This window comes from Anguilla rostrata, chromosome 10 (genome assembly GCF_018555375.3).
Source record: "Anguilla rostrata isolate EN2019 chromosome 10, ASM1855537v3, whole genome shotgun sequence".
Lineage (NCBI taxonomy): Eukaryota > Metazoa > Chordata > Actinopteri > Anguilliformes > Anguillidae > Anguilla > Anguilla rostrata.
In genome coordinates, this window is record NC_057942.1 from 25,666,807 (window position 1) to 25,693,510 (window position 26,704).

The following is a 26,704-nucleotide window of genomic DNA, read 5'->3' on the forward strand; positions in this document are numbered from 1 at the left end:
AGTATAGACCCTTCAGACAAAACCCATTGCAAATGATACGCAGATCAGGCGAAATATGACAACAGTAGTTTTGTTATTCCAAACAAAGAAGTGGTATGCACCCGATAGCATCAGAATTTTCCACTTTACCATAATAGTAATAGTTTAGTGAGCTATATAAACGGCAGCATTTGTGTAAAACCGCCTCCCCATTGTATCAATATTCACATATCACTCAATTGTGATACCACAGATAAAATCTTTTAAAATCAACTTTAATTTTATTTTTAACTGCACTCAGGGTACTTATAGGAATGGGAAGAAATGGCTTCTTAGAATATTGACAAACAACTTTACACAGACTTTATTTAGAACTGCAATTACACTACCAATTTGCAAAGCACCGGAACAAAATTATGTAAAAGGACCAAACTAAACATCAAATCATTGAACTCTCATCTAAGAGAACAGAAGCATACACAAAGAGCGAAGTCAAAAGCTAAAATATATAATATCAGTAGCCCAAAATGTAGCAAAGTGAGCAGCCAAAATAGCCAAGCATGTAGCTATGTGAGTAGCCAAACAAAGAGCCATGCATGTAACAAAACCAACGGCTAAGCATGTAGCTGAGCAAGTAGCTTCACCTGTCACTAAGCCAATTGCATTGTACAACGCAGGTAGCAAAGCCAATCACATTGCAGGTAGTCCAGCAATTAGCGCAGCAGTGTACCATCTCTTTTGATGTCAGCACTGAAGGTCTTGATGAGGGTGAGAATACCACTTTGCTGGTTGTCGTCTCTGGCAAAAGTCTTCAGGTCATTCATATAGAAGAGATTGTACAATTTGCCATGTTGCAACATCCATAACTGCTGTTATTGAGCAAAGTACTAAGTGGTGCTACTGCAATGCAGATGAGCAATGCTGAGTGAATCTCCTTAGAAGATCTCACATTTAATGTTGATTGGTCTAGATGTTAGTGACCCACCCATATAGTGGGAATTAAGGGTGGTCTTCCAGGACCTCATGCTCTTTCTAAATGGTAAATGGACTGCATTTATATAGCGCTTTTATCTATAAATTTATATATCCAAAGCGCTTTACAATTGATGCCTCTCATTCACCCACTCACACACACTTGCACACCAACGGCGAAAGGCTGCCATGCAAGGTGCCAATCAGCTCGTTGGGAGCAATTAGGGGTTAGGTGTCTTGATCAGGGTCACTTCGACACTCCCAGGGGGATCGAACTGGCAACCAGGCAACCGCTCTTACCTCCTGAGTCATGTCGCCCAGAGGTAAAACACCTGATGGTGATATAGCAGATCTTACACATTTCCAATCTCCTCTCAATCTAGAAGTGTGGCACGCTGCAACTGCCTTCTTGTAACTGATCCAAGCAGTGGTCACGTTCTTCTTTTTTTGATTTGACCTCTTCTATAATCGATTTACTGATGAGAAGTTGGTCCTTGCATCCATAAATGTCTCTGTTCCACCCCTTTTGTTCTGCGGGTAAGAAGTTTTTACTCTCAAGGAATGTATAAATCCTCTCAGTGATAATGGAGGTGAGGACCTTATTCATGGTTGGCAAGCAGTAGTTCTTTGGGTCCTGGGTCTCTTCATTCTTTGGAAGTAGATAGGTGATACCTTGCATGAGCCAGTTAGAGCATTCTTCTTTATTCTTAATTTTTCTGTATACTTGCGCAAGGTCCTCCTACATATTTGGCAGGTACTTGATTCAGAAGTTGGCTATTCCACCTATTCCTGGGGATATCCAGTTACTGGTCTTCTTGATGGCAGTAGTAGTCTCAGTGGTGATAACTGACAATTCTCGGTTTTCCAAATTCTTGTACCGTTTATCCTACTTTGGAATTCAGGTGGCCCTCTTATTGTGTCGTTTCACATTCTCCCAGAAGTTAGTCCAGAACACTTACTTTTAATACCTATTATAAGCCAGTCATTTAATTTTAATAACTCAGAAAACTGACATAGTCTAAGTATTGTCAACTATGTTTTTCAAACATCTGTATTTGTCCAATGTTAGCAAAGCTACCCCATTAAAATTTAAGCATTCCCCTCTTCATTTGAGTAGGGGTGTGAAACAATCCAGTGTACCGAAAAATCGTACCGAAAAATGGGTTGTTTTAGCCCTGGATGCTGATTTCTTTACCGCGACTTGTTCTAATGGCTGCTTGAAAGAGAAAGTGCTATCTGATATAGGCCTACGTTGGCTAAGTAGATACATCGTTTTCTCATAAAATGTAGTCGATAAAATAGTACTTCTTTGAGACATGTAGCCTAAAAAAAAAGTCTTGTTTCATTGAAAATAACCAGCACATTTAAAAGTGATGTTCGATTATTATCTATTTATTATCCATTATTCCATACCGTACCCACTCTCCTCCCTACCAGCAAGAGGAATAAAGCCACGCCCTCTGGGGACGAGATTGTACCGTACCGTGAGCTCTGTATCGTGATACGAACCGTACTGTCAGTTCAGTGCACCGTCGCATCCCGACATTTGAGTGAAAATAATTATGGTCTTCTTCAATATCATAGTGGAAAATATTCTGATGGGTATTACTGTATCACCTTTAAAAGATTCAGTCCTTTACATTCTAATCATGCATATGTGATAGTATGCTGCAGAGACCACATGCACTCCTATATTACATACTGGTTTCTAATGCAGTAATTAGGTCAATATTTAGTAACAACATTAAGACTTTTTAAAAGACAGTGGGTTGTTGTTGCATCATAAATGTAATTGTAAGCCTTCTTTTTTTTAAATGGACAGTTCAACCAAAAATTAAATTAACGTACGTTTCCACTTACCCCGATTACAATCTGTAAATCGAGTTTCCCTGAAATGTTTCCCTGAAATGTTTTCTAGATGCTCACTGCAGCTCACCTGGACAAACTTTGCGGGTTCATCTTCGTGTGGCCTTATAAGGACTTTATCATGATTTTAGTTGTCTGTAGATTCCCAAAATGCACCAGGACTCCCCAAGTCTATTTTGCCGCCCCAAGGTTACAAAATAAGGAACAGTTGGCGATAAAACAATGGTATTGTATAATTGTCTATAGAGATAGAACTGTGAGATTTAACATCTTCAAACTGTATAGTGTGACCAGATTGATTGAACATTGTACAGTAAAAACATGGAATGAATCCAAATAAACCCCCACAGCTCATTTTCGGGTTAAAGGGTATTTTATACATGTTTTTTTATTTGGTTTCACCATGTAGAAATTACAGCACTTTTCCTATTTCAGGGCACCATAATGTTTGGGACAAATGGCTTGTTATGTTCCCTTGCTCTGTGAGTCCGTGTGCATGTGTTAATTCCTTTCCTGCAGTTGGAGCTGATTGGGGCTTGATTGCTTGCCAATGCGCACCTGGATCCACCTAAGTCAACTGGATAAAGCCTGAAGACACCTCGGTTGAATGGGTTTTTTGAGAGACTCCTTTTTGACTCTGATGCCTTTCTAACACTCCCTTTACTTTTGTGTTGCTGCTGCTACCACATTTTGTTGTCTGTTTATGTTTTGTTTTGGTACTTTTCTGTTGTAGGTTGCAGGTGGTCAGGCAGTTTCTTTGTTTTAACACGTTTTTAGATGGTTAGGCCAGAGCAGGAAAAAGTTTGCCGGAAGACTCACTCCTTTTGCTTTGCCCCGGTAGTGAGGTTTAGAACGGTGCTTTCTTTTAGATGAAGAGTAGCCTAGCTCTGGTCTGTCTTCTACCTGAATCATCCTGTTAACCTATACATGGTAATGTGTTCTGTTTTTTGTCTTATTGGTCGTAACAAATATTATATTTTTGTTACTATACATAGATTTTGACTTTGTTTTGTTTGTGGCATTTGTGTTGTTGTCCGTTGTTGCGCCCGGTTATTGGAACTCGTGTTGGCTTTTGGGATGTAACAGGCTCCACAGATGGTTCTCATTAGTCAGATATGTTCAACTGCTTCCTTAGTGCAGGTATAAGACAGCTTTTAGTATCGAGACAAGGAAGACCTCTACAGTTGATGACTGAAGAATTCTCACCATAATGAAGAAAAACCCCCAAACATCTAACCGTCAGATCCGAAACACTCTTTCAGGAGGCAGGCATGGATGTGTCAGTGACTACTGTCTACAGAACACTTATGCCAACCATGGAAACAATGCAAACCACTAGCCACTAATACAGGATAGCCAGGTTACAGATAGCTAAGAAGTACCTAAAAGAGCCTGAGTTCTTGAAAAAGGTCTGGTGGACAGATGAGACCAAGATTCACTTGCATCAGAGTGATGGTAGGAGCAAAGTGAGGAGGCCACTCATCTGTGAAACATGGTGGCCAGTGTATTATGGTTTGGTGATGTATGGCTGCCACAGGTACTGGCTCACTCATCTTCATTGATGATGTAACTGTTGATAGCAGCTGCAGAATTAATTCTGAAGTGTACAGAAGCATCTTATCTACTCAAGTACAAGAAAAAGCCTCCAAACTCATCGGACAGTGCTGCATCCTACAGCATGACAGTGATTCCAAACATACTGCTAAAGCAACAAAGGAGTTTTTTTTTACTTTAAAACAGAAAAATTATTGACTGACCAAGTCATTCACCCGATCTGAATCCAATTGAACATCAATTTCTTATGCTGAAGAGGCAACTAACCCCTAAAATGGATGGCTGCAGTACAGGCCTGGCAGAACACCACCAGAGAAGATACTCAGCACCTGGTGATGTCTATGGGTCACAGACTTCAAGCAATCATTGCATGCAAAAAAGTACTAAACATTCATACTTTCATTTACATAACTGAGCTGAGAATGTGCACTTTAACCACATCTGAACTGGTTACAAATCTAAAATTATGGAGTACAGAGCCAAATCATTTAAAAATGTGTCTTTGTCCCAAACATTATTTATTTAATTGTGTTAAAATTGTGTGGATTAATTTTATGCATAGTGTCTATTTAAATAAACATAACCAATATTAACTAACACCACACCAGAACTAGGGCCACCAGTATGCTTCCCCTTCTTTTCTTGCATGGTATTTTAGTCCTCTGCTAGAGGATGCAATAGCCTCTTTGTCAAGCCCATTCTTAAACAATTATCCCATTTGCACCACTGATAAAGTAACTGAAAGTAATTGGCATTACATACGCACAGATGTTTACAAGGACAATCATGTTAAATTCAGTTCAATTACTTACTACTGTGACTATGCCACAGTGTTTTCATATGTTGTACAGGGGTATGAAAGTAGATTGCAGCTGAGGTACAGTGACGTGAAAAAGCATTTGCCCCTTCCTGATCTCCGCTATTAATGCATATTTGTTACACGGAATGGTTTCAAATCTTTAGACAACATTTGATATTAGACAAAGGGAACCTCAATAAACACACAAAACACATTTTGTATTATTTAATTTAGTTAATTCAAAAAGTTATTAAACACCCATATCACCCATGTGAAAAACTAACTTCCCCTTTGAACTTCGTAACTGAAACCAAATGCTTCCTATAATTAGATATCGATCTTCAAATTTCAGCCCACTCTTCTATGCAGAACTGCTTTAATTCAGACAAATTGGTAGTTGTTCAAGCATGAACTGCTTGTTTCAGGTCCTGCCACAGCATCTGCATTGGGTTCTAGTCAGGACTTTGACTAGGACACTCCAAAATTTGGTCCTGCTCAGCCAATCAGATGTGGACTTGCTTTTGTGTTTTGGGTCATTGTTCTGCTGCATAAACCATTTACGCTTCAACTGACAAACATACTTCATAAGAATTTTCTGGTACAGAGCAGAACTCATGGTTCCTTCAATAATGGCAAGTTTTCCAGGTCCCAAGGGAGCAAAGCATCCTCACACCATCAAACTACCGTAGTGGTAGTTTGACTATTGGTATGTATGATATTCTTACTGTGAAATGTTACATATGCTTTACTCCAGACATACTGGGACCAGTGCTGTCCAAAAAGTTCCACTTTTGAGTCATCTGTCTACAGAACATGACAATGATTTCGTAGGCTGTGTGTTTAGGGTCAAAGTATTCATCAATGGGAAGGTGTGATAAGTTTTGGACTGGCAGTCAGTTGAGCATGCATTTCACTGGCTGAACAGGAGATTGCAAACAGAAACCCCCGAAACAAAGATCAATTGAAAGCAGCCGCAGTGAAGGCATGAGAAGTTATTTCCAAATAACGATTTGTGATGTCAATGGGTCATAAAGTTGACACAGTTATTGAATTTAAGGGCAAAAATGGTAAACAGATGCATTAAAATATAATTTGAGATCATAGCTTTTGAGATCATCTTGTCCCGGGCAGTGGTGTAGGTTTTGTTTGAACATTGGGGGGAACACATTAAGCGGGGGTCTGGGGGTCTTCCCCCAGGAAATTGAGGGTCAAACACTTCATTTCCTGCATTCTGGTGAATTTTTATGCACAAATTTGTGCCTTTTCTGCATCAATTTATGGTGGAAATGTAAAGGAAAACACAAAATGCAGGGGGGGCTAACGTTAAAAAGAGATATTGATAGCTAAAACAAATGTAATTTTATAAGACGTGTCCATAACCTTACACAAAATATTGGCTAAAATACTAACACTGCAACATGGGGAGTCACATAAGTGAACATCACATTCAGACAGTGTACCGACAGCTATTAACTAGCTAGCTACTTATCATACTATCAGATATCATAGTTCATTCATTGATAACTAGCTAGCTAACAATGACGTTAGCTGGCATATTGATAGGTAACGTTACAAATAAGATTACCGTTACCGTTCTTTCCAACCCCTGGGATTCACTGACTTTAGCTGACGTTGTCATAAAAGTTTTCCCGACCGTAAAAACTGCCTGGCTTGTTTACATTTTGGACAGATGCTAGTGGGTAAATCTATCGCTGTTTCTGTCGCAGAACTTTCGACACAAGCAAATTCAGAAGCGCTATCCTAAACTTTCTTCTTACCATTTTTATTTCTATAAGGGTTATGGGTAGTGAAGTCCATAGTATGATCGGCTTGAGCAATCACCTCTAATTGTTGACTACATATCCCATTTGTGCTTTCGTAAGCGCAAACTTTTCGTGGCTATGGGGGTAAACCACTGCTACTGTGTGAAGAGGGGAGTCAATAATTCACGTTATGTTTACAGGCGTTACAGTCCTTTCCGCATAATTTTGAAGTCATCTTTTATTGCTGTTGCAGCCTTTACTGAAAGTTTTACATGGGAGAGGGATCAGTTATGGTTGGGGGGGACAATTAGATTCTTTACAAACATTGGGGCGGACACGTCCCACCCGTCCCACTTGGTTCTTACGCCAATGGTCCCGGGCACGAGCAAGACACACAGCAGGTCTGGTTCCAGCATAACACATAGATTCAATCACACCAAATTGAAATAAAAACTTCTTTACTTAGTAAAACAATATTTGGAGACGAATCGAAATTAGTGGAGCTGTACCTAACAGCAGAAAGTCTTACCCTTTAACCCAAGCTCACTTCCCTGTAGCACGGCATGAAGATTTGCTGGGCCTCGGCCCTGGCTACTCTCAGCCAAGGCTAATGGCACCAAGAGAGACAGATGAGTGGAAGCAAGAGGAATGTGGGAGGAGTTCAAAGGGATCCCAACTGCTGACTTGTGATCCACAAACTGAGGAGAGGAAACTGCATGTTCCATAGGAAAAGATGGGGCATCAGTTTCATTGGCAAACACACAGAATTTCAGGTCTGCGATAGAAGCCAGAATCTGGTTCCAGTCCTGCAAACAAGAAAGGAAAGGAAGTAAACAAGCACAAATTAAATTATTTTTAACTTTTCAGGAAAAAAAAACTTTTTAAAAGAAGTAACACAAAAAGCCTATCTTTAAATAAAAAAATGTACTCACAAAATTTAAAAAAAACCATCTGTTAAAAGATCAGGGATAAACACTCATTTGTGATTTCCACTTAGAGGTGATTGTGTAGTTCATCACAGACCATGAATTTGGTCGATCAGCATTTTCAATCAAAGCAACAAATATTTGGAATGCAACACTTACCAGTATAAGAAAATGTATCAGTTTTAAATCATGATTTATAACTTGACTTCATGGCGGAAATAAAATGAATCGTGTGAACAGTTATGTAGTAAGTACTGTGTTTCTTCCTTTCTAATTTTATTTTTTACTAATAATGGTGACATGTTACTTCTGTCTTTCAACATTGACATTCCATGCACACTGTCTTTTCCGGTTACCTGCCTAGGGACAACAGATGAATATTAGCTTGATAGCGAATTCTGGGACAGTCAAGTGGCTGCCCACTGTCCCTATCAAATAAATAAACAAGCAAATAAATAAACAAATAAATAAATAAATAAATAAATAAACAAACAAATAAATAAATAAATAAATAAATAAATAAATAAATAAATAAATAAATAAAAAAATAAATATAGATAGCACCAGAAACGACTGAAACTACTACTGCAAGTCCAAATATATGAGTATAACCACATTTAACAGCTACTTTTAATTATGAATACAGTATTGTATATGTACCATTTTTTATGGATCATGCTATAGGGAGGAAGTTTATGGGTAGAGTTTAGAACAGTTTAACAGTAATGGCTAGAATGATGAATAAAGACATACCTTGAAGTGAAAGAGACCCATTTTAGACCACAAAATTTGCTTAAAAGTAAGCTTCACAGAGAACTATAAATACCCCCTCCCGGTTGTATGCCTCCACCAACCAAGGCAAAAACATGTTTTGTGAGGTAACAGTGACCTTGACCTTTGACCACCAAAATCTAATGAGTTCATCCTTGAGTCGTTTGTGCCAAATGTGAAGAAATTCCCTCAAGGCGTTCCTGAGATATCGCGTTCACGAGAATCGGGATGGACGGACAACCCGAAAACATAATGCCTCCGGCCACGGCTGTGCCGTCACAGAGGCATAAAAAATGTATTCAGATGTACCTCTTACAAAAACCCTTTACAATCCTTCATGTAATGTTTTTAAATAATTGTCCCATGAACCAAAAAAGAGAGCGAAAAGTACAATAGCTGTGGTTAGGAAGGCATATTTTGGATATGTCATTTGTACCTTGTTAGGTTGCTTGTTAGTTTTAAATCATCCCATTTTTTCCTCATATAGTCAGCCACAAACAACTGTTTCTGAGATAATAACTGATTGAAAATTTCCGTGTGTCTGTTGAGCCCACATGAACCCCCAGCCTCATGTGGGGATATCACCAGGTATTGGCAAATGTAGTAAGCCTTAATTGACCTTAAGACATGAGGTATTTGCAAACATAGTAAGCGTTCATTGACCTTAAGACATGTTGTACTGCAGCTGCAACAAAGAAAGTGTGATAGTGTGTCAGACCCACAACAGAAAATATTAATCAACTACAGAAAAGATGACTAGTTCCTTGTCTGCTATTTGTGACCGCTACTGTATATCCATTCCTACTTCATTATGTTCCATTCATATTTATGCAGGGGGTTTAAGTGCCCATCATGACACTTTGGGCTCTATTTTCCAGAATGAGTGTCATGCGGCACATGGGTGCAGTCAATGGCGTGGCACGTGGCAAACTGGGTGTAGCTTGTGATTGTTGGTTTTTTTAGGATAAGTTGCGAGAAGCATACTGTGCAAAATGTGTGATGTGACACAAAACAGGGCAGGGTTATATTGAATACATTATCAGTGGCTGTGGTGCAGCTGAATTTATTAGTAGTCAATCAAATGACCTCTGTCCATCCCCTTTAAGAGCCATGCACATTGCCTACCACTGTAATGAAAGATGGGGATACCAATATACTAATCAGATGTCTCTCACAAGACATTCTTTTGCTGGAGGTCCAGAGTTGGGCTGTCAATTTTTAGCAAAAATTTAGTTCTAACTAATCTCATAAATAAGAGAAATTTGTTTGGATTTAAAAACTTAAAAACTTCAGATGTGAGCATTACAGAGACAAAGCATCAGTCAGTTGTTGAATAGTGTGTCAGAGTAGACAGAGACACATTTGCACTTGGGTAATAGCACCTGTTGTTGTGGAATGTCTGGCAAGGGTTTTGTAAAGAAAATGGCACAGACTACCTGTGTTTCATTACTGAATCTTTTTTTAATGCAGTTACTTTAAGCCCAAATATTTAGAAAAGTGGAAGGAGGGGGATAATAACATTTACAGCGTTGGAGTAATTTCATATTTAAAGTCCCCAAAGCCCCATGGTGGCACTCTGGCCTATCTAGTGTTAAGGGAAACTGTCTCTCTGCAGGTGTGTATCTAAATTCAGGAGGAGAAAACATTTGAAGAGAATGAATTATTTGAGTGTTGCCGAATATGGTATTTGTATTCGGCACCATCCCTACTGTGAAATGTGTGCATTCAATGGTAAAGCCCCGAAATGACCAATTAACCAGATGATGGCCTGCGCCATACGCCATACATGTGGTCTGGGCAGTCAGGTGGCGAATGGTGCAAATGACAGAATGGACTGACCCAAAAATTTTAAGGAGCTGCCGAAATTGCACTGCGCCATGCAATATTGACTGACATAACCCAAGCAGCGGCTCTCCTCCCACTTCGGCACATGGTGAGTGACAAACCGCTCAGGTGTGTTAAAATACATTGCAAAAATTCCTTTTTGCCAGTGCAATAGTTTGCAACACGCTATACACCAGCCAGAAAATACAGCCCTTGATGTACAGTAATTGGTTCACTATCTGTAAAATTCTCCTTTCCCTTTGTCAGAAAAAATACATAAGAAGGGTTGAAGTCCTCTTCTTTTTTTAAAGAATAAATCCAAGGACGTTATACTTATCTTATACATTTGTTAGACCACACTTGGGAGTATTGTGTGCAGTTCTGGGGACCATACTACAAGCAAGATATATAGGCTCTGGAAAAGGTTCAAAGAAGAGCAACCAAATTATTTTCTGGTATGAAAGATAAAAGCTATGAGGAAATACTTAAGGTGCTTAATCTCTAGTTTAGCAAAAGGAGACTCGGGTGAGTTGATTGAGGCTTTAAAATTCATAAAGGGGATCAACAAAGTGAAATATAAGGGATTCTTCAGGTTGAGTTCTGTTAGTAGAAGGAGGGGAAATAAATGGAAATTAGCAAACCACCGAAACCGGTGAGCATCAGAACTGCCCTATCGGCAAGTAGAAAAAATAAATCTTGGCAGGAACCCCATCGCGACCCTGATTTCCAAGAACATACCTTGCAGGAGTACATATACCTGCTGGGACCATGGATCAGCTGACAAGCTGACATCACTAAACAGAGCAGGGACTGGATGTCCCCTTCTTGCCGTTAAGTATTAAAATGCATTTTATTTAGCAGTGACATCAATCAATAGGCTAGCGTAAAGCTTGTAGTACCCGATTGAGTCACCTTCTTGCTGTTTGTCTTTTTGTTTATCTTATGCATGTGTTGGTCTGGGATAACAAATTCCCTGACCTTGTTGTTTTACCCTGTTAAAACTTTATCTCATGAGACACATAATATAGGGGAGCATGTCACTAATCCATAACAACATAACCTTTGTTAAATGGCAATACTGTTAACTTCAATATTTAGTCGTCAGAGATTGAGTCATATATTATTGAGTCATATATTATCCCTCATGTTATGCAAATGATTGTTTTCAGTTAGCCTATTCATGCACTCATTACAATGGCTTATGATTAAAAAGTCGACTTACAGAAAGAGTCATATAAGCAATTATATGAAATATCATATAGATCTTATGGTAACTTGGCAAATGTATTTCTGACGGTGTACCTTTAAAAGTCTAGATTATCTAAATGTATGCTGTTTCACCCCATGCCATGTCCCTTTTGAAATGTAAGCTAGAGCGGATAGACTTCAGCTGTGGTATAAATAAAAGTGCTTTAGGAGACTAAAGGACCTCTCGGCCTGCATGGTCAGTCTTGGTATGGACTCCCTGATCCTAACTTATGATTGGCTATTAAATGAAATCTTGGATGGAACAACAGTTCTTTGTCTCTGAAAACTATATAAACTCAATGATTGAACTTTAGGTTTTGAAGACTGTACTTATACCTCTTCCCGACCAGTCGTATTATTAAATTATAAAAAGGAGCTCCTAACTCATTTGTTATCTTTATCTTCAACACCATCATTTTTGTTAAGAAATTCCAATTATCATCGCCAATAAAATGCACAGTGGTTTAGGGTTTCATTTGAGGCATTTCTGCCAGCGAGAGAGAAATACCTGCAGGGTTCTGACAGTAGGGGGCAGCAGCATTTTTCCTCATAATGACTGCATCCATTATTCAGCATTGAGAAATTGCAGTTAACGTGATACCACAATGCATTTCGGGATGACTCGCCATCTTTAGAAGAATGCTTAGCTCTGTGATTTGGAGATACAGTATCATTCAGTATTTGGGGAAAAATAATGTCCCAAATAATACTGGGCTAATATTTTAGGATAAAGGTCAGCATAGCCGCCAATTGAAATATTTTTATGGATCTGGTAACTCTCTTATCATATTACAGTATAATGTCTGCAATGTAATAAATGCCACAGTATAATGAAATAACAACATATAAATCGCTAACTTTCCAGAAAAGAACGGCTGTTCATACAATTCTAAAAATGAGAGGATTCCCTCTTCCGTGTAATCACTCTCAAGGGATGGACATCACAGCACACTGGCAGCAGGTTGGGAACAGCAGGTTGTGAAAAGGTGTATATTTTGCCCATTTGTAATACTAAAATACTTTACAGAAGATCTTGATAAAGACCTACAAAATCTTGTTAAAACTAGTTTTTTAAATATATGAAAGTATGAATAAATATGAAGTCTTAGTGAGTAGTGAAATAGTGAGTTTTTCTGGTAATAAAATGTGTAACAATGCATTCAATTCCATTACATTCGATTGTTAATGCATTTCTGAAAAAAAATTAATAGCTATCGCCTAATTTTGTTTATTTAATTGTTAAATGACCGGTTAAAGTGAGCCCAGATGCCAATTTCATTTTACGTTTGTGATTACACACATTGTGATTACATAGCGGGAAGAACGTTAGGTTAAAAACAGTAATCCAGGTGAATGTCTTATTTAAAACCAATATGTTCACAGAAGCACCAAGACAGTAAATCATACCCAGGGTAGCCTACTGTAAGAGAGAAGTCAGTTGCAAGATTTAATCAGTGCTTGCAGCAGTGACATACTAATGCTAGTTCTGCTGCAGCTGCAGAGATATTTGGCTTTAAATGAAAGCACGCTGAACCCAAGCCAAAAAGTTACTGCTCACAAACATTAATCCAGTGACACTGAAGTGGAGACTGATAAGGAACTACTGTAGTTGTTTAACAAACGCAAGAGAAATGAAGGTGGCCATAAAACAATTTAGCTGTCACTTGGCTGTGATAGTTAATAGGTACCTACTACTTGTTTGTGACAGGTACCTGCCAGCTAGCTAACTAATAAAAATGTTTTCATGAAATTTTTTAGGAGTTAGGTGAACTTCTGTGTATTTTATTCCAACAAACTCAATAATATAACCTAAGTCTGACAGAATTACTTAAAATTTAGGACAGTTTACTGAAAATAAATGTAGGCCATTTGTGTCCTTTTCCTCACACCCAACTGCCAGACAAAGTTAGGTGTTGAAGTGTGAACATGCCTGTCTCTCCTCTGGCCCACTATTTAGCAACTGAATTACGGAGAAGAGGAGGAGGGATATTATTCTCTGATAATAATTCTTATTCTCTGAGCATCAAACATCAGTGGAATAAACTATCTTCACATTGTAAGCTAATGTAGGCTATTGTACTACCGTGGAGACACACAAACTAATAGGCTATATTTGAGAAGCGCTTTAATTATATTAAAACAGAAACAACAGAAGACCACAGATACTGTAGGTAAAGCACTACCTCAGCGGGATGAAAGAAATCTAATGAAACTCGGTCCAGTGAAATCACAATTGCTCATTTAAAAAAGAAAAGGAACCTGCGTGGTGCAGGTTGAATGGAGATGTCCAAATAAAATTTCGTTAAGATCATATCACTTGCTTTCTAGCGAATTTGGTAAAGGAAACAGAACATTACAAAAAAAATAGTATTTCTGTGGGTTTTTACACAAATGTTTTAACACTAGGGAGGCTGTGTTTTTATTACTTCCTATTACTGTCCAACATCACCACATCGTCTTCTCACCCAAAGCGACCCAATTTCATAATTACAAAACCGTATGTCGCAAAACATATGGTTTTATTATATTGAAATAAAGAACACATCTGAATCAATTCCGAAAGTTACAATCCAATTCCAATCGATTACACTTCAGCAGTTGTAATCTATCCCGTTTATTCAAAGTTTCAGTGAAAAACCAAAAATACTTTAGAGGTGTTACCACCACAAACCTCATTTCTATAACTACAATGCACAATTATTTGTCCCCACCTTATAGAGGGTATGCACATGACGTCACAGTAAGTGGAAGTCACTGCAGTTACACCCAGAGTGGCAGAAGGACTACTAGAGTGGCAGCGCTAGCGTTCAGCTTGACTGCCACGAAAACACAAAAAACACATCTAAAATGGGAAAGAGCTGCTGTGCGATTGACTGTACAAATAGATTCAACAAGAAATCGGAGCCCAAAAATCCAACATACCTGACACAAAATAACAACCGCAAATCCACGTTTTGGTGCCTGGATTCGAGCTGTTACTGCGAATTGCAGCGATCCATTTGTTTCTATTTTCTTTAGCTTTCGGCAGTCTGTAAAAAGATAGCTCCGATTTTTTGTTGAATGTTCATGGACCACTGGTTCCTTGGTAAGTTGTAAGGATCACTGTCGAGCCCAACTGCCTTTAATTTAAGCAGATAATTGTTTGTAGGTTTTGCACAAGCGGCCAAAACCAGACTTCGTTTTTGAAGCTCATTTCCTGGTGTTGTAGTTCCTGGTTGCTCACTAGCGCCACTACGGATGGCTCCAGTATAGGTGTTTTCATATCCGGTTTCCATGTAAGTCTACGGTACAAATGCAATAAAAATACAAAGCCACTAATTTTTTCTCACAAGAACAAATAGTCATAATAGGTGTATTTTATTCGTCTTATGACTGTCCATGGGTCTATTTTATGATTTATTGCATCATTTGGGCACAGGGCCAATATTTGTTCTGGACCAATGAGGTACAGCTTGCGTCACTTCCGGATTACTTCGGAGGACTATGCTACAGTAGGGGCCACAGTCTATGGTCACTGGGGTGGGCGGTGGCGCCTGTGCTAAGTCTGAAAATGCAGGCATCCCATTTCGTGGTGATTTCATTATGGCGTGTGCTATTTACAGCTGCACTAGACGACCATAAAATAATCCTCCTCTTAAGTTTTTCGGTAGCCGAGTCATTTTTACTATTTCCTTTAGCCTACTTAACCAAATAATTACTCGGCAGAAAGCGTAATCAGCCTGCTATATTTGGTAAACCAGCAGTAGCCTGTGCTAAAACAGTTCGCAACTTCGGCTACCAAGCCGTTTGACTAGCTAGCTAACCTTAACCGGCAAACATTCAATCTGTCAAACGTGTTTGGCGGCTTGTCAGTCGTGTACATTCCGTAAATGTCTACCTGGGCCATGCTTCAAGCATGTGACAAAGCTACTATAATCCCGATTTTGGGATAAACACTTTTTCAGTTTCACGAAGCGAATTAAGAGTCTCAAGGTTCATTTGCTGAAATCACACACACAGAATTTAACGAAATTAACCATCTTGGCATTTAGAAAGGAATATGTTTTTAGCATTTAAGAGACCGACAAGCTAGGCATTTAAGACAGTGGTTCTCAGAATCGGTTCTGGGGGCTCCTTGCGTATATGGCTTTTCTCCATTGGTTTTGATGATTTACAAGAAAAAAACGATAGCCTAATAATAATTAGAAATTCAACGTAGGCTACATTATTTTTGTCTTCATGCACCAGGTGGAAAACTTGCTGTACAAAGTGCGTTGTCATATTTACACGCCTGCAGATCAGTTATTAAAATACTTGGTAGATTTGTTAATAACCGCTGACAGTGTTAATTTTTATCGATAGAAAGTGATTTGCGAACGATCGGTCAGCTAGCGTCACCCAGCAAGTGAACACCACAAACGGCGATGGAGTAGCTAGTAGTAGCAGTTACTGGCTCATTAACTGACTGGCGAAAACCTACGACGATAACTTGCTCGGTTAACAGCAGATCTACCAGACAGTTATACGAAAATTAGCCTAGTCAAATCACCAGTAGCCTACACATCTCCGATTGATTGACCATCAGTGTAGTCAATGTTCTTCCCCTGTGGTTCATATTGCTAATGCGTGAGCTAACCACGGATAGCCTACCTAGCTCACTGGCAAGCTGATATGCTAGTTAAGCATATTCGTTTTGCTGAGAAACATGAATTGAAGATAACTGAACATAGCCTAATTGTATTTTTAATGTCATACATATAACGTGATTACATGACAGTACAGTCACGGATGGAAATTAAACTCCGTAAACATCTGATAATATATTTTAAAACATAACGGCAGACAGTCAGCTAGCCTCGTTCAGGTTGATGGGCTTTTCCGCACCGGACTGTCAATCAAATTGTAAAAATCACAGAGCGGCTTTTAAACTCTGTGGTTTTGGCTCCAACTCCAAAATGGCCGCGCCCGCCATTGAGCTTCAAAACGTATTTTCGGAGACCCACGGAGAGTCAATGGGTGACGTCACAGTAGCTTTGTCCATATTTTTTACAGTCTCTGGTTTTGCAGTTTCCTCTACTAAAGGCAGCCATGTCGCAGCATGTTTTGCCACTCAGTCTGAATGAGGGGGCGTATTCTGGTGGAAAAGTGACGTCAGTGCATACCCTCTATAGCAGTGGTGTCAAACTCGTGCCATGGAGGGCCGTGTGTATGCAGGTTTTCATTCCAGCCTCAGATCTTGATTATATAATTAGTTAAATTATTTGCTGAATTAGGGATGCAGGTTTGTGCACAATGGTGACCCGATGTCTATGGTGACCCGCATTGTCTAAATAAAAATGTTCTTATATTCTGTGCTTCAATGCAGTTAAACGCATATGGCTGAATGAGTAATTGGACTCAATTAAGGCAGCATTAATTGGTTGGAATGAAAATCTGCATACACACGGCCCTCCATGGCACGAGTTTGACACCACTGCTCTATAGTCTTCATCAACTTCATCATTCAATGCAATGAATGATGAATGACTTTTGTGTGATTATATGTGTGAAACAATTGTGCAGTTTGTATCAAAGCGTCGGTCATAGAATTGCACAATACCGTGCAACGAGAGAGTGACACATTCGCACCTGGCCGCCAGGACATTTTGGCAATTTTTTTCCATTTTCCAAGATTTCATCAAAAAATTAAAAATAAATAAAATACAGATTTTCCAGGAAGTGTAGGAACCGTGTAAAGGATAAGGCTGCCATAATTATATATTATATATATAATTATATATTAAATATTTTCTTATATGACGATATCCTGGAAAAGACCAAAATCTAGGCTACAATTAAATAAACAAGTACACCTATTGTCAGTATAGCCAACACCAGGTACGGCCTATCCAATATCCCCTTAGTCACACAACTTCACTGTCGTCCAAAAAACTATTAAGACAAGTTGCTTCAGTCAGCATAATTCATCACCATGATGAACCAATCCTTTGTACTTCTTAGCAAAAGTTTTTAATACAGCTATGCTTTTTTCTAATTTTGGCTTGCCTATTCACTACTGCGTCGAATCTATACAAATGTGCAGCACCGACATAGGCTTCTGAAAATAGTCCCCATCGAAATGAACATTTTCCTCCGCTTCAAAGTAAGTTTGGCAGAAGGGTGACGAATTAAAGGTAAAACCTGAATAAATGAGCGAGGAAACATAACGAATAAAGATGTTTCCACACAGGTGTACTGCATGATACAATTAAGCAATTAACATCCTATCATGCTCTGTGGCATGTATAAAAATGCTAAGCAGGTCGAGTTGACCTCAATTTTGGAATATGGCAAGCGGTAAAGATCCAAGTGACTTTGAAAAAGGGTTAATTATTGGGGCACGGATGACAGGAGCTTCAGTCACAAAGACTGCTCAACTGGCTAGTGTTTCGATAGGAACAGTGACTGAAGTAACATCTGCATTTAGATCTATGGGAAAGACATCAGTAAACAGGGCCGGAAATTGTGGTCGAGAGCGCACATTCAGTGACTGTGATGCTTGTGGATTATTGCGATATGTAAGGAAAAACAGAAGAGCAACTGAGAATGACAATGCAGGATGTGATCAGGCTGTCAGCAAGAACAGTCCGTTTACAATTACATATGGAAGGAAATTATAGTAAGGTTGCTGTGCATACACATGCTGACGTGTTCGACAGCACACTCCACCACATCATGAAAACATCAAATGAGGGAATATCGTTTGGAAGAATGGTGCTCCATCCCTCCAGTAGAGTACCAGACTTGTAAAATCTATGCCAAGGCCCAATGAAGCTGTTCTGACAGCGAGGTGTTGGGCCACCACGAGCTAAGACACTTTATGTCCTTTAATTTGTCACCCCTCTATATATATTATAGTGAGGTTTGGTCATGTTTATATTTGGCCAGGTTTATTCAGAACACATAAGTTCAACAACCAGTTAAAATTCTGTATGTCTGTAAAGATAATGCAGAAAGAATGAAACTCACCTGAGTTATGTCTGGGTTCCTCACATAGTGAGCCTTGACGTATAATCCAAAGCTGAGAAAAGTTATAGCCAATGAGATGAGACACATGAAAAAGATGATGGTTGGTGGGTGACGCTCCAGGTAACTCCTAAGGTTACCAAAAGGTTGCCACATTCCCATGCCAAGTGTCAAGAAAACCTTGAAAGAAAGAAAATCTACAAGTTAACTGGAGTTTGCATGTTTAGCATGACAGTGCAGTGCATAACTACCTGCCAGTAAACATAGTTCGGTTACACGGTCACACATTCCAAGTAGATTGCTAAAATGTATAGGTTAGACTGTCGTAAAATTTCTTCTTACCGTGAAGAATCCCTGACTTGTTTACATTCTGGACAGATGTAAACGAAGTAAAACTATCTATATACGAAGAGTCATGAATACATGAAGCTTACTTGAACTGGGAGTTTTTGTGTTGTTTGATGTTCTTCTGGCACTGAGGGGAGTTCAGGAATAAGCTGCAGTCCTATTATCATGCATTTTCAATGACCTCTCAATTATAATAATAATCTTTGCCGGTGCATTGTGTTCGGCATTTGTTCTGAAACTAGTAACCAATTCCAGAACCAGTTCTCATTTTTGGAACCAGGTAATATAATCGGTCCCAAAATCCATATAAATCTAAATACATTTAAAATGTTTCCCATGAAATGCTGTAAGCATGTTGCTATATTAATTAGGGACTTCACTTGCCGTTAACCAGAGCCCAGAAAAAGAGAGTTGTGTTCTCTCTGTTCACTCCACAGCTCAAATTTTAGAGCAAAGGCACATCGAGGAGAGTCTCAATCGTTCGGAACACTGTGGGAGTTAGTACGAACAGAGTAATAATGCAGGATGCACTTTTCACAGGTAAGAAGTTAAAATGTGAGTTAAAGCATGTTATCTCATTATTTTTGTAGGCCAGTTCACAGAAGTCTGCCTCTTATCAGACCCGTAAAGTAAAACAGACTGTTTACTATTCTGACAGGGAGTCAGCAACTGTGATGAACAGACAGTGCTCAGTTGCAAAACATCTGACTGGATCAGCATTGAACTTTAGGTTCTCCATAATACAATGTAATCATGTTTTGTATTGTTGGAAAACTGATGTCATGGGGAACAAGTTGGTGTCTATAGTGCTGGGGTGCTGACTAAAGATCTTGATACCTATGGGTCAGCCTCCAGCTAGATACAAAGGCTAACCCAGTGTGTTATGCTTACAGAGGTAGTGCAAGCAGGATCACTGATATATACCGTTTTGCCATGATTGTGTCTTTTTTTGATGACTTGGTGTTTTGCTTTGATCATTTTGTATATGAGGTATGGCGTGGATCGGGGCGCGCCCCCGCAGTGCCCCTCCCAGCCTAAAATGCATCAGCTCAAACCTGCGACCAGGCCAGCTGTTCAGGACCCGGGACAGCGCCACGCTATGAAGCCCAGCCACAGCCAACCGCTCCAGCTGAAGGGCCGGTTTGTCAGAGTGTCTGAACCCCATAATGGCTGACAGTGTGGCAAAATGAGAGTTGGGTTATTTGGCAACATAGGTAGTGTTATTCAACACGCAGAAATTACAGTAACATCGGTACATCAATTAATTAACATAAACGTGAAATAATATTACATGCGTTAATTTGCATTATTTTTTTACGCGTTGTTTTACAATTAACTAATTAATCGAAATGAATGCATTCATTTGACAGCCCTAATGTAAACTATTAATTAAAAATCGATACAGTGTTTTTGAGAATCGATACAGTGTCACAAACGTAATGAGTGTTTCTAATGCACTTAAGGGCTCATGTGTAAACTTACTATTTTCACATACTGCTAGTTATGAAAGTTTTTGTTTATGGGGGAGGAGAAGGAGAAGAAGAAGAAGAAATAATGGTAAATGGACTGCATTTATATAGCGTTTTTATCCAAAGCGCTTTACAATTGATGCCTGGCATTCACCAGAGCAATTAGGGGTCAGGTGTCGAACCAGCAACCCTCCGACTGCCAGACCGCTCTTACCTCCTGAGCTATGTCACCCTTATATATATATATATATATATATATATATATAAGAAGAAGAAGAAGAACCACCTAAGTTTGGGGCTTTATTGTGTGGATGTGTGAAGTTATTTCTGAATTCTGTCTGTTGACATGAGTTCAGACGGTACAGAAACTAATGTTGTTAAGAGCTGAGAATCTGTGGTAATTTCTGTATGAGACCCTGAAAACTGCCAAACTCTCTGTGCTGTATAAGTATGCGGCATGCCGCCCCGCCAAGGCATAACTTTCCGGAATGTTACATTTCCGGAATGACTTACATATTATGAAACAAAAGCTTAAAACCGTAGCCAACAGCATTCACTAACCAGAGAACATGCTGATGAGGAACACAACAGCTAGGATACATTAAGCTTTTGTTTCATAATATGTATCATCTCTTGGACTCAAAAGTAACATTATCTTTACTTCTATACAACTTGGGCATATGAACACAGATATATTTGCATGTATAGACAAACGATTGCTTTGTATTTTGTAATCATTCAGCCGGGTTCATATAAAGCTAGCTATACTGACAGATTCTTCACTCAGCCACACCAATTAAAATAGAAAAATGTTTGATTAAATACAAGTGTTATAAGAATGCTAAATAAATCCCAATTAATCATTTATGTGTAAAGTTGTTACTTTATCAGCCTAAAATGAAAACCTTTTTTGCATTTAATGCTTTAATGAGTTTTAAATTTAAGTTTGGACACACCTGCTTAAACCAGTTTTTTCATGATTAAAAATGCTTTACACTGTATAAACTTATCTATAAACACTTAATATTTCATTATATGATATCTGTACTTATACAAGCAGATAATCATATGTTAATTGCATTCAAAAGTTTAATTTTTAAATGAAAATGGAATACACCCCATTCATTTTGAAATATGGCGGGTGGTCTTTATTTTTTTTAAATATGAAAAATTCTACAGGTCCTGGAGCACCTGTTAAGATAGATGTGATCATGAACACCAATACGTACCTAGATATTTAAATAACAAAACAATGCACCCCCCCTCCCAATGAGCTTACAAGATTTCCATTTTCATTTAAAAATCTAACTTTTGAATGCAATCCACTTACGATTATCCGCTAGTACATATATCATAAAATGAAATATTAAGTGTTTATAGACAAGTTTATACAGTTTAAAGCATTTTTAATCATGAAAAAACTGGTTTAAGCAGGTGTGTCCAAACTTTTGACTGGTACTGTATGTATATATATATATATATATATATATACACATACACACACCACAGTTTTGTGTTCCGAACTCAAACATGTTTCTTAAAGAACTAAGCAGAATAAAGCCATCACTGTGCCGTAGCCGGAAGTTGTTTCTGTGCTCCGTCAGAGCCACAGATCAAATCTATTTCACCACGTCAGATATTTAATCAGGGCGGCATAGTGCAGTGGATACTACTGTTGCCTCACAGCAAGAAGGTCCTGGGTTCAAATCCGGCCTGGGCCTTTCCATTTGCATGTTCTCCCCGTGTCTGCGCGGGTTTCCTCCGAGACTCTAAACTGCCCATATATGAGTGTGTGAGTAAAACAGCAACTTAGAGGAGGCCTATCTACAGCTAAGCATATCAAAATACCTTACAAACCTTAGAAAGAGTAAGTGCGTCTCAAGGAAATAACAGAAAACGGAGCAGGACAGGAGGATACACAAATTGCGACCTAGGGAACTCACATTCTACGAGCTTGCTGATAATTTTGAGAAGCCTCGTTGGATGCCCGTCAGAGTACATAAACTGAGGACATTTATGTTGTATTTCTGATGCAAGGGTCAAGTGACTTGAAACAATTTAGAAAACATTGGGTTGCATTTCGATGGAATACAGCTTCTTTAATTTCGGTGAGGCAAGATACCCTAAATTGATTTTGGTACAGTAAATTGGTGTCATTTTGATATCAACACTTTTAATGGCAGGCCTAGATTTTGCCAATTTGAATGAATGAGTTATAGACAGTGCCGTGCATGTCGTAACTTGGAATTTTTGTACGTTGAAAACGTGTTTTTTAATGAGATTATACCATATGATAGGGATAGACCTACTATTGGACCTACAGTTTCGGGCTAAAGTGCACTTTGACACAGTGGACCCTACAAAGGTCTATAAGCACACCAATATAGCTTACTTTCTTAAAATAAAAACTATTATACACTTCAGGAAAATATTCTTGAGCTTATACCTGAACTTCATTGCAAGTTTTTGTACATCAAGAAAGCTCAAGTAGGCTAAGCTACAGAAAATCGTACAAAAATACTAAACTAGTAGTAAGCCACTTTGTTCTCACTGTGTGTTTGAGTTACTCTTGAGTTTTATGCACTACAACGTGAACCAGTTCAGTCCCAATTGAAATATGATTCATTGAAAGATTTCGAAAGTACTGCGAGGGTCACAGCAATATATTCGCATCTGTCCAGAATGTACACAAGCCACTCATTCTTCAATATAAATTTTACGACAACGTGTATTTACGTTATTTTTCTGCCTCAACTTTGGTGTACCGTTCATTTAAATTCAGCCAATACACAGTTCAGTTTCAAAAGTTCACGCTGATAAATACATAAAATTACGACGATACATGGCAAATACGTTTGGAATGGGAAAAGGAAACTCCCGCAAAGTGCCCAAATGGGTGGAAATATTTTGAAGCGATATCTTCCTAACGTTCAGCCTACCTCGTTTGGTTGATCAGTTAACGTTAGCAAATGAAGCCTATCAAGCGATCTTACATTTGTGTGCTGCAGTTGTCTAGTGCCACACGACAATCGTTTAAAAGTGTTTTTTTTTTTAACAGCAATTTGCCTAGAGGCCTAACTAGTAGTAAGTGCAAGTTACATACCCATGTGCTCAACTCACCGAAAAATGACAAGCCGAACTATCCCACTACCTTTAGTCATAAAGTATTCTGTATTACCTACGGACTGGGAGTTCTGCAACTTTCTATGTGAGCCACTGATGACGAGGAAGTGTTTCAGATTTGTCTGGTCACGTGCCAAATTTCTGAGAAGGGTCTGTCCAGAGCATTTTTTACAGTCTCTGGTCCAGAGCCATAGGCTTCGTCCGAATAGTCTTCTTGCTTAGGAAGGTTCCTAACTGAGTGAAACGACCCGGAAGTATTGTGACAGCCATGATAAGAGCTGGGCTGCGTCCGAATAGTCAAAAAAATTTACGCACTATGTCTTTTCCTAACCACTTTTAATTGACCTCGATGGAAAACGTCATGAGGTTGAGGAAATATGTGAAGGAGAATTCATAAGGACTTAGGAAAAGACAACCGCGGTGCTAAGAGAATCCGACTGTACTTACATTAGGCTACGTAATTATGCGACGGCGGATGTTATTGACGTGCGTCTGTGGTGAAACTACAATGTTCCGAAGATGGACTACTAAAAGCGCATCTTAGATACTTCGCTCCGTGCGTTCTTACCGTGTTGTTTCATGCAGGCTATATAAACGTAGACAACCCGGTGAAAAATATTACTTAATTACCAAGCTTGGAATTGAAATAAAAAAGGAATATAGGCTACCGGTCACAAAAGTGAAACGAAATGGTTGTCACATTGAAAACGGTTGCTCATGCTCACCCTCCTGTCCACTCATATTTATCGATATGAATCCCAATTAGTATGATTGTATGAATTGTTAAATGTATGCAAGATAGGCATAACATGCTAGGCCTACAAATCTGTACATATCATCATTCTTAAGTTTCAAACATGTTGAATTAAAAACATCATCTGGCTAAAAACGTCTCATATCTCTTTTTCATGAAAGACAGATTTCTGTGTTATGGTTAATATGCTGATTATGATCTGATTATAAGCCTATGCATATAATATCTTAAGAACCACCACACAACTCAGTCATGTTGATCGTTTGTTTTCGTGAACAGCCGAATGGTGCGTCGCTTTAAACGTTGCTGCTGCAAGGAGTTGTGGGACGGCATTATTTCCTTTCTTTTCGTAAATGATGGTCCAGTGTCCCCTAAGAGAATTCGAACAGTTCTTATAATGGCTGCCACTTAGATAGTTCCGGGAAGCTTCCTAAGCAAAAAAGATTATTTGGACTCATCCCTGGTCGAATTCTCTAAATACTAAGGAAAGGTGCTTCAGTGCTTCCTTTCTTATCTCCTTTAACATAGGGCACACTGGACCGTCCTTTACGAAAGGAAAGGAGATCATGCCGTCCCACAATTCCTTGCGGCAGCAACATTTAAAGCGAGGCACCATTCGGCCGTTCACGAAAACAAACAATCAACATGACGGAGTTGTGTGGTGGTTCTGCCCTACAAAGCCAAAGTGCAGTATCTGCAAAAATGCCAAACTGAGAAAAACAGCTTTTTGTGTTTTTCTTTCGCCAAATGTAAGCATCAAATTAGAAGTGAATTTCAAGCATATTGTAGGTTGACCTTCAGGCTGACCTTGGCAGCTTTACAGCAGATACTGTACTTTGCCTTTGTTTTACTGCAGTATAATTATATGGCCATACATTGATAAGCTGCAGTAAGTAAGCATTTGTGGGAGGAATTTCACTTAGCCAGAGCAGCACAGTCTACAGCATGACAGCCAGCATAGAGGTCATCAGGATAAGCTCTGCTGCCCTCTACTGGTGAGAACTGCATACATAGTTTTTGGGCAGTAGCGTAATACTGTATGTCATAAGGGCAATGTTTTCTGCCTAAAAGAAATGCAAGACAAATATCAATGTTTACTTATCATGAACACATTAAACAACAACATACATTTGTTGTATATTGTATTTATTTGTGGAATTATTCAACTTATTATATAATTTATCTCTCACTTAGTTTTTAATGTAATTTTAATTTTAATTTTTTTAAATGTAGTTACTAAATTTTCAGTCAGACCTGATGCCTAAACAATGGCAAAACCCAATCTCCTAAAATACGTACATATACATGTAGAAACTGAAGAGAACTTTCATTGGGTACTCTGAAGTATTTTAGAGCTCCCTGTAATAGACACGCATTACTGCACTAGCATTTCAGAATACGCACTAAAATCAAACTGGCCTTTTGTAATGAAGTACAACAAAAATAAACACAGAGTTATCAGATGAAAATGTCTTTTAATGTTATTACAAACAAACTCTTACAGTACAGGCTTGCATGTTTGGGTATGGGAACAACAATTTAACTTAACTTTTAACTTAACTTTGACGGGAGATAGGCCTACACATGTAATTGTGTAACAGTTTCAGTTTAATTGGCCAGGACATCCTCAACAGCCATCTCAGAAACTTTCAATTCCTGCCAGAAGCAGGTCCCTGGCATAAGAGGGGTGAGCTTGTTGATGATGTCTGTCTTCTTGCTGAGAGGTACTCCTCTGTCCTCCTCACAGAGGTGAGGTAGTAGCCCTGGCTGGTTCTTCTTCAAGTTCTTCTTCAAGAAGTCAAGCTCACAGTGTTCTTCCTGGCCATGAGAGGTCTTGTAGAAGAGATTCTTGGAGTATTTCCTGGCCTGAATCTCCGTCATGCTAGCCAGCTTCACCCCAGTCTGCTTGAGCTTTGCCTGACTTTGGCCACCCTTCCAAGCCAGGACATCTTTGTTCTTGAGTTCAATGACTTCAATGTTGGGGTTGGAGTTGCTGACGATGTCGACAAAGTCATCAAAGTTGTACAGTTTTCCACCAGGGAGCTTCTTCATTGCCAGCTCCACCCCATGGTGGATAGAATCTGCACTCATGAAACTGTGCCCAAGTTCGAAAAATTTGAGCATTATGTCCTCCACTGCTGCCTGGTCTTTGACAATAGTGACTAAGCTTGTCAACAGAGTCCAGTTTTTGTTCTGGGCTGTGCAGTTATCAGCCCAGATAACTGCATGTTTGACATCTCGTTCTGTGTGGTGTGTCAGTGCTGTTGTAAAGGCAGAGGTGATTTCTTCTGCATTGCGTCTCGCAATGCCCTCATTCCATACAA

At 39.0% G+C, this 26,704-nt stretch overlaps 1 protein-coding gene across 5 annotated transcripts in view; it reads right to left on the minus strand.

Moving 5' to 3' along the window:
• zgc:158398 (uncharacterized protein LOC568894 homolog) overlaps positions 1 to 23,877 on the minus strand; it is a 45,197-nt gene extending 21,320 nt beyond the window's left edge. The window contains exons 1-4 of one of the 5 annotated variants that reach the window (XM_064297713.1): positions 22,174 to 22,189; positions 19,121 to 19,161; positions 18,690 to 18,866; positions 7,463 to 7,739 (exon numbers count right to left, since the gene is read on the minus strand). In XM_064297713.1, coding sequence (XP_064153783.1) covers positions 7,463 to 7,739; positions 18,690 to 18,866; positions 19,121 to 19,161; position 22,174 — 496 coding nt within the window. In that variant the 5' untranslated portion in view covers positions 22,175 to 22,189. Of the gene's footprint in view, positions 1 to 7,462; positions 7,740 to 18,689; positions 18,867 to 19,120; positions 19,265 to 22,173; positions 22,190 to 23,606 lie in introns of those variants that run through there. The other 4 variants (XM_064297716.1, XM_064297715.1, XM_064297714.1 and 1 more) reach the window with 4 other exon arrangements.
• Positions 23,878 to 26,704: the final 2,827 nt, after the last annotated feature.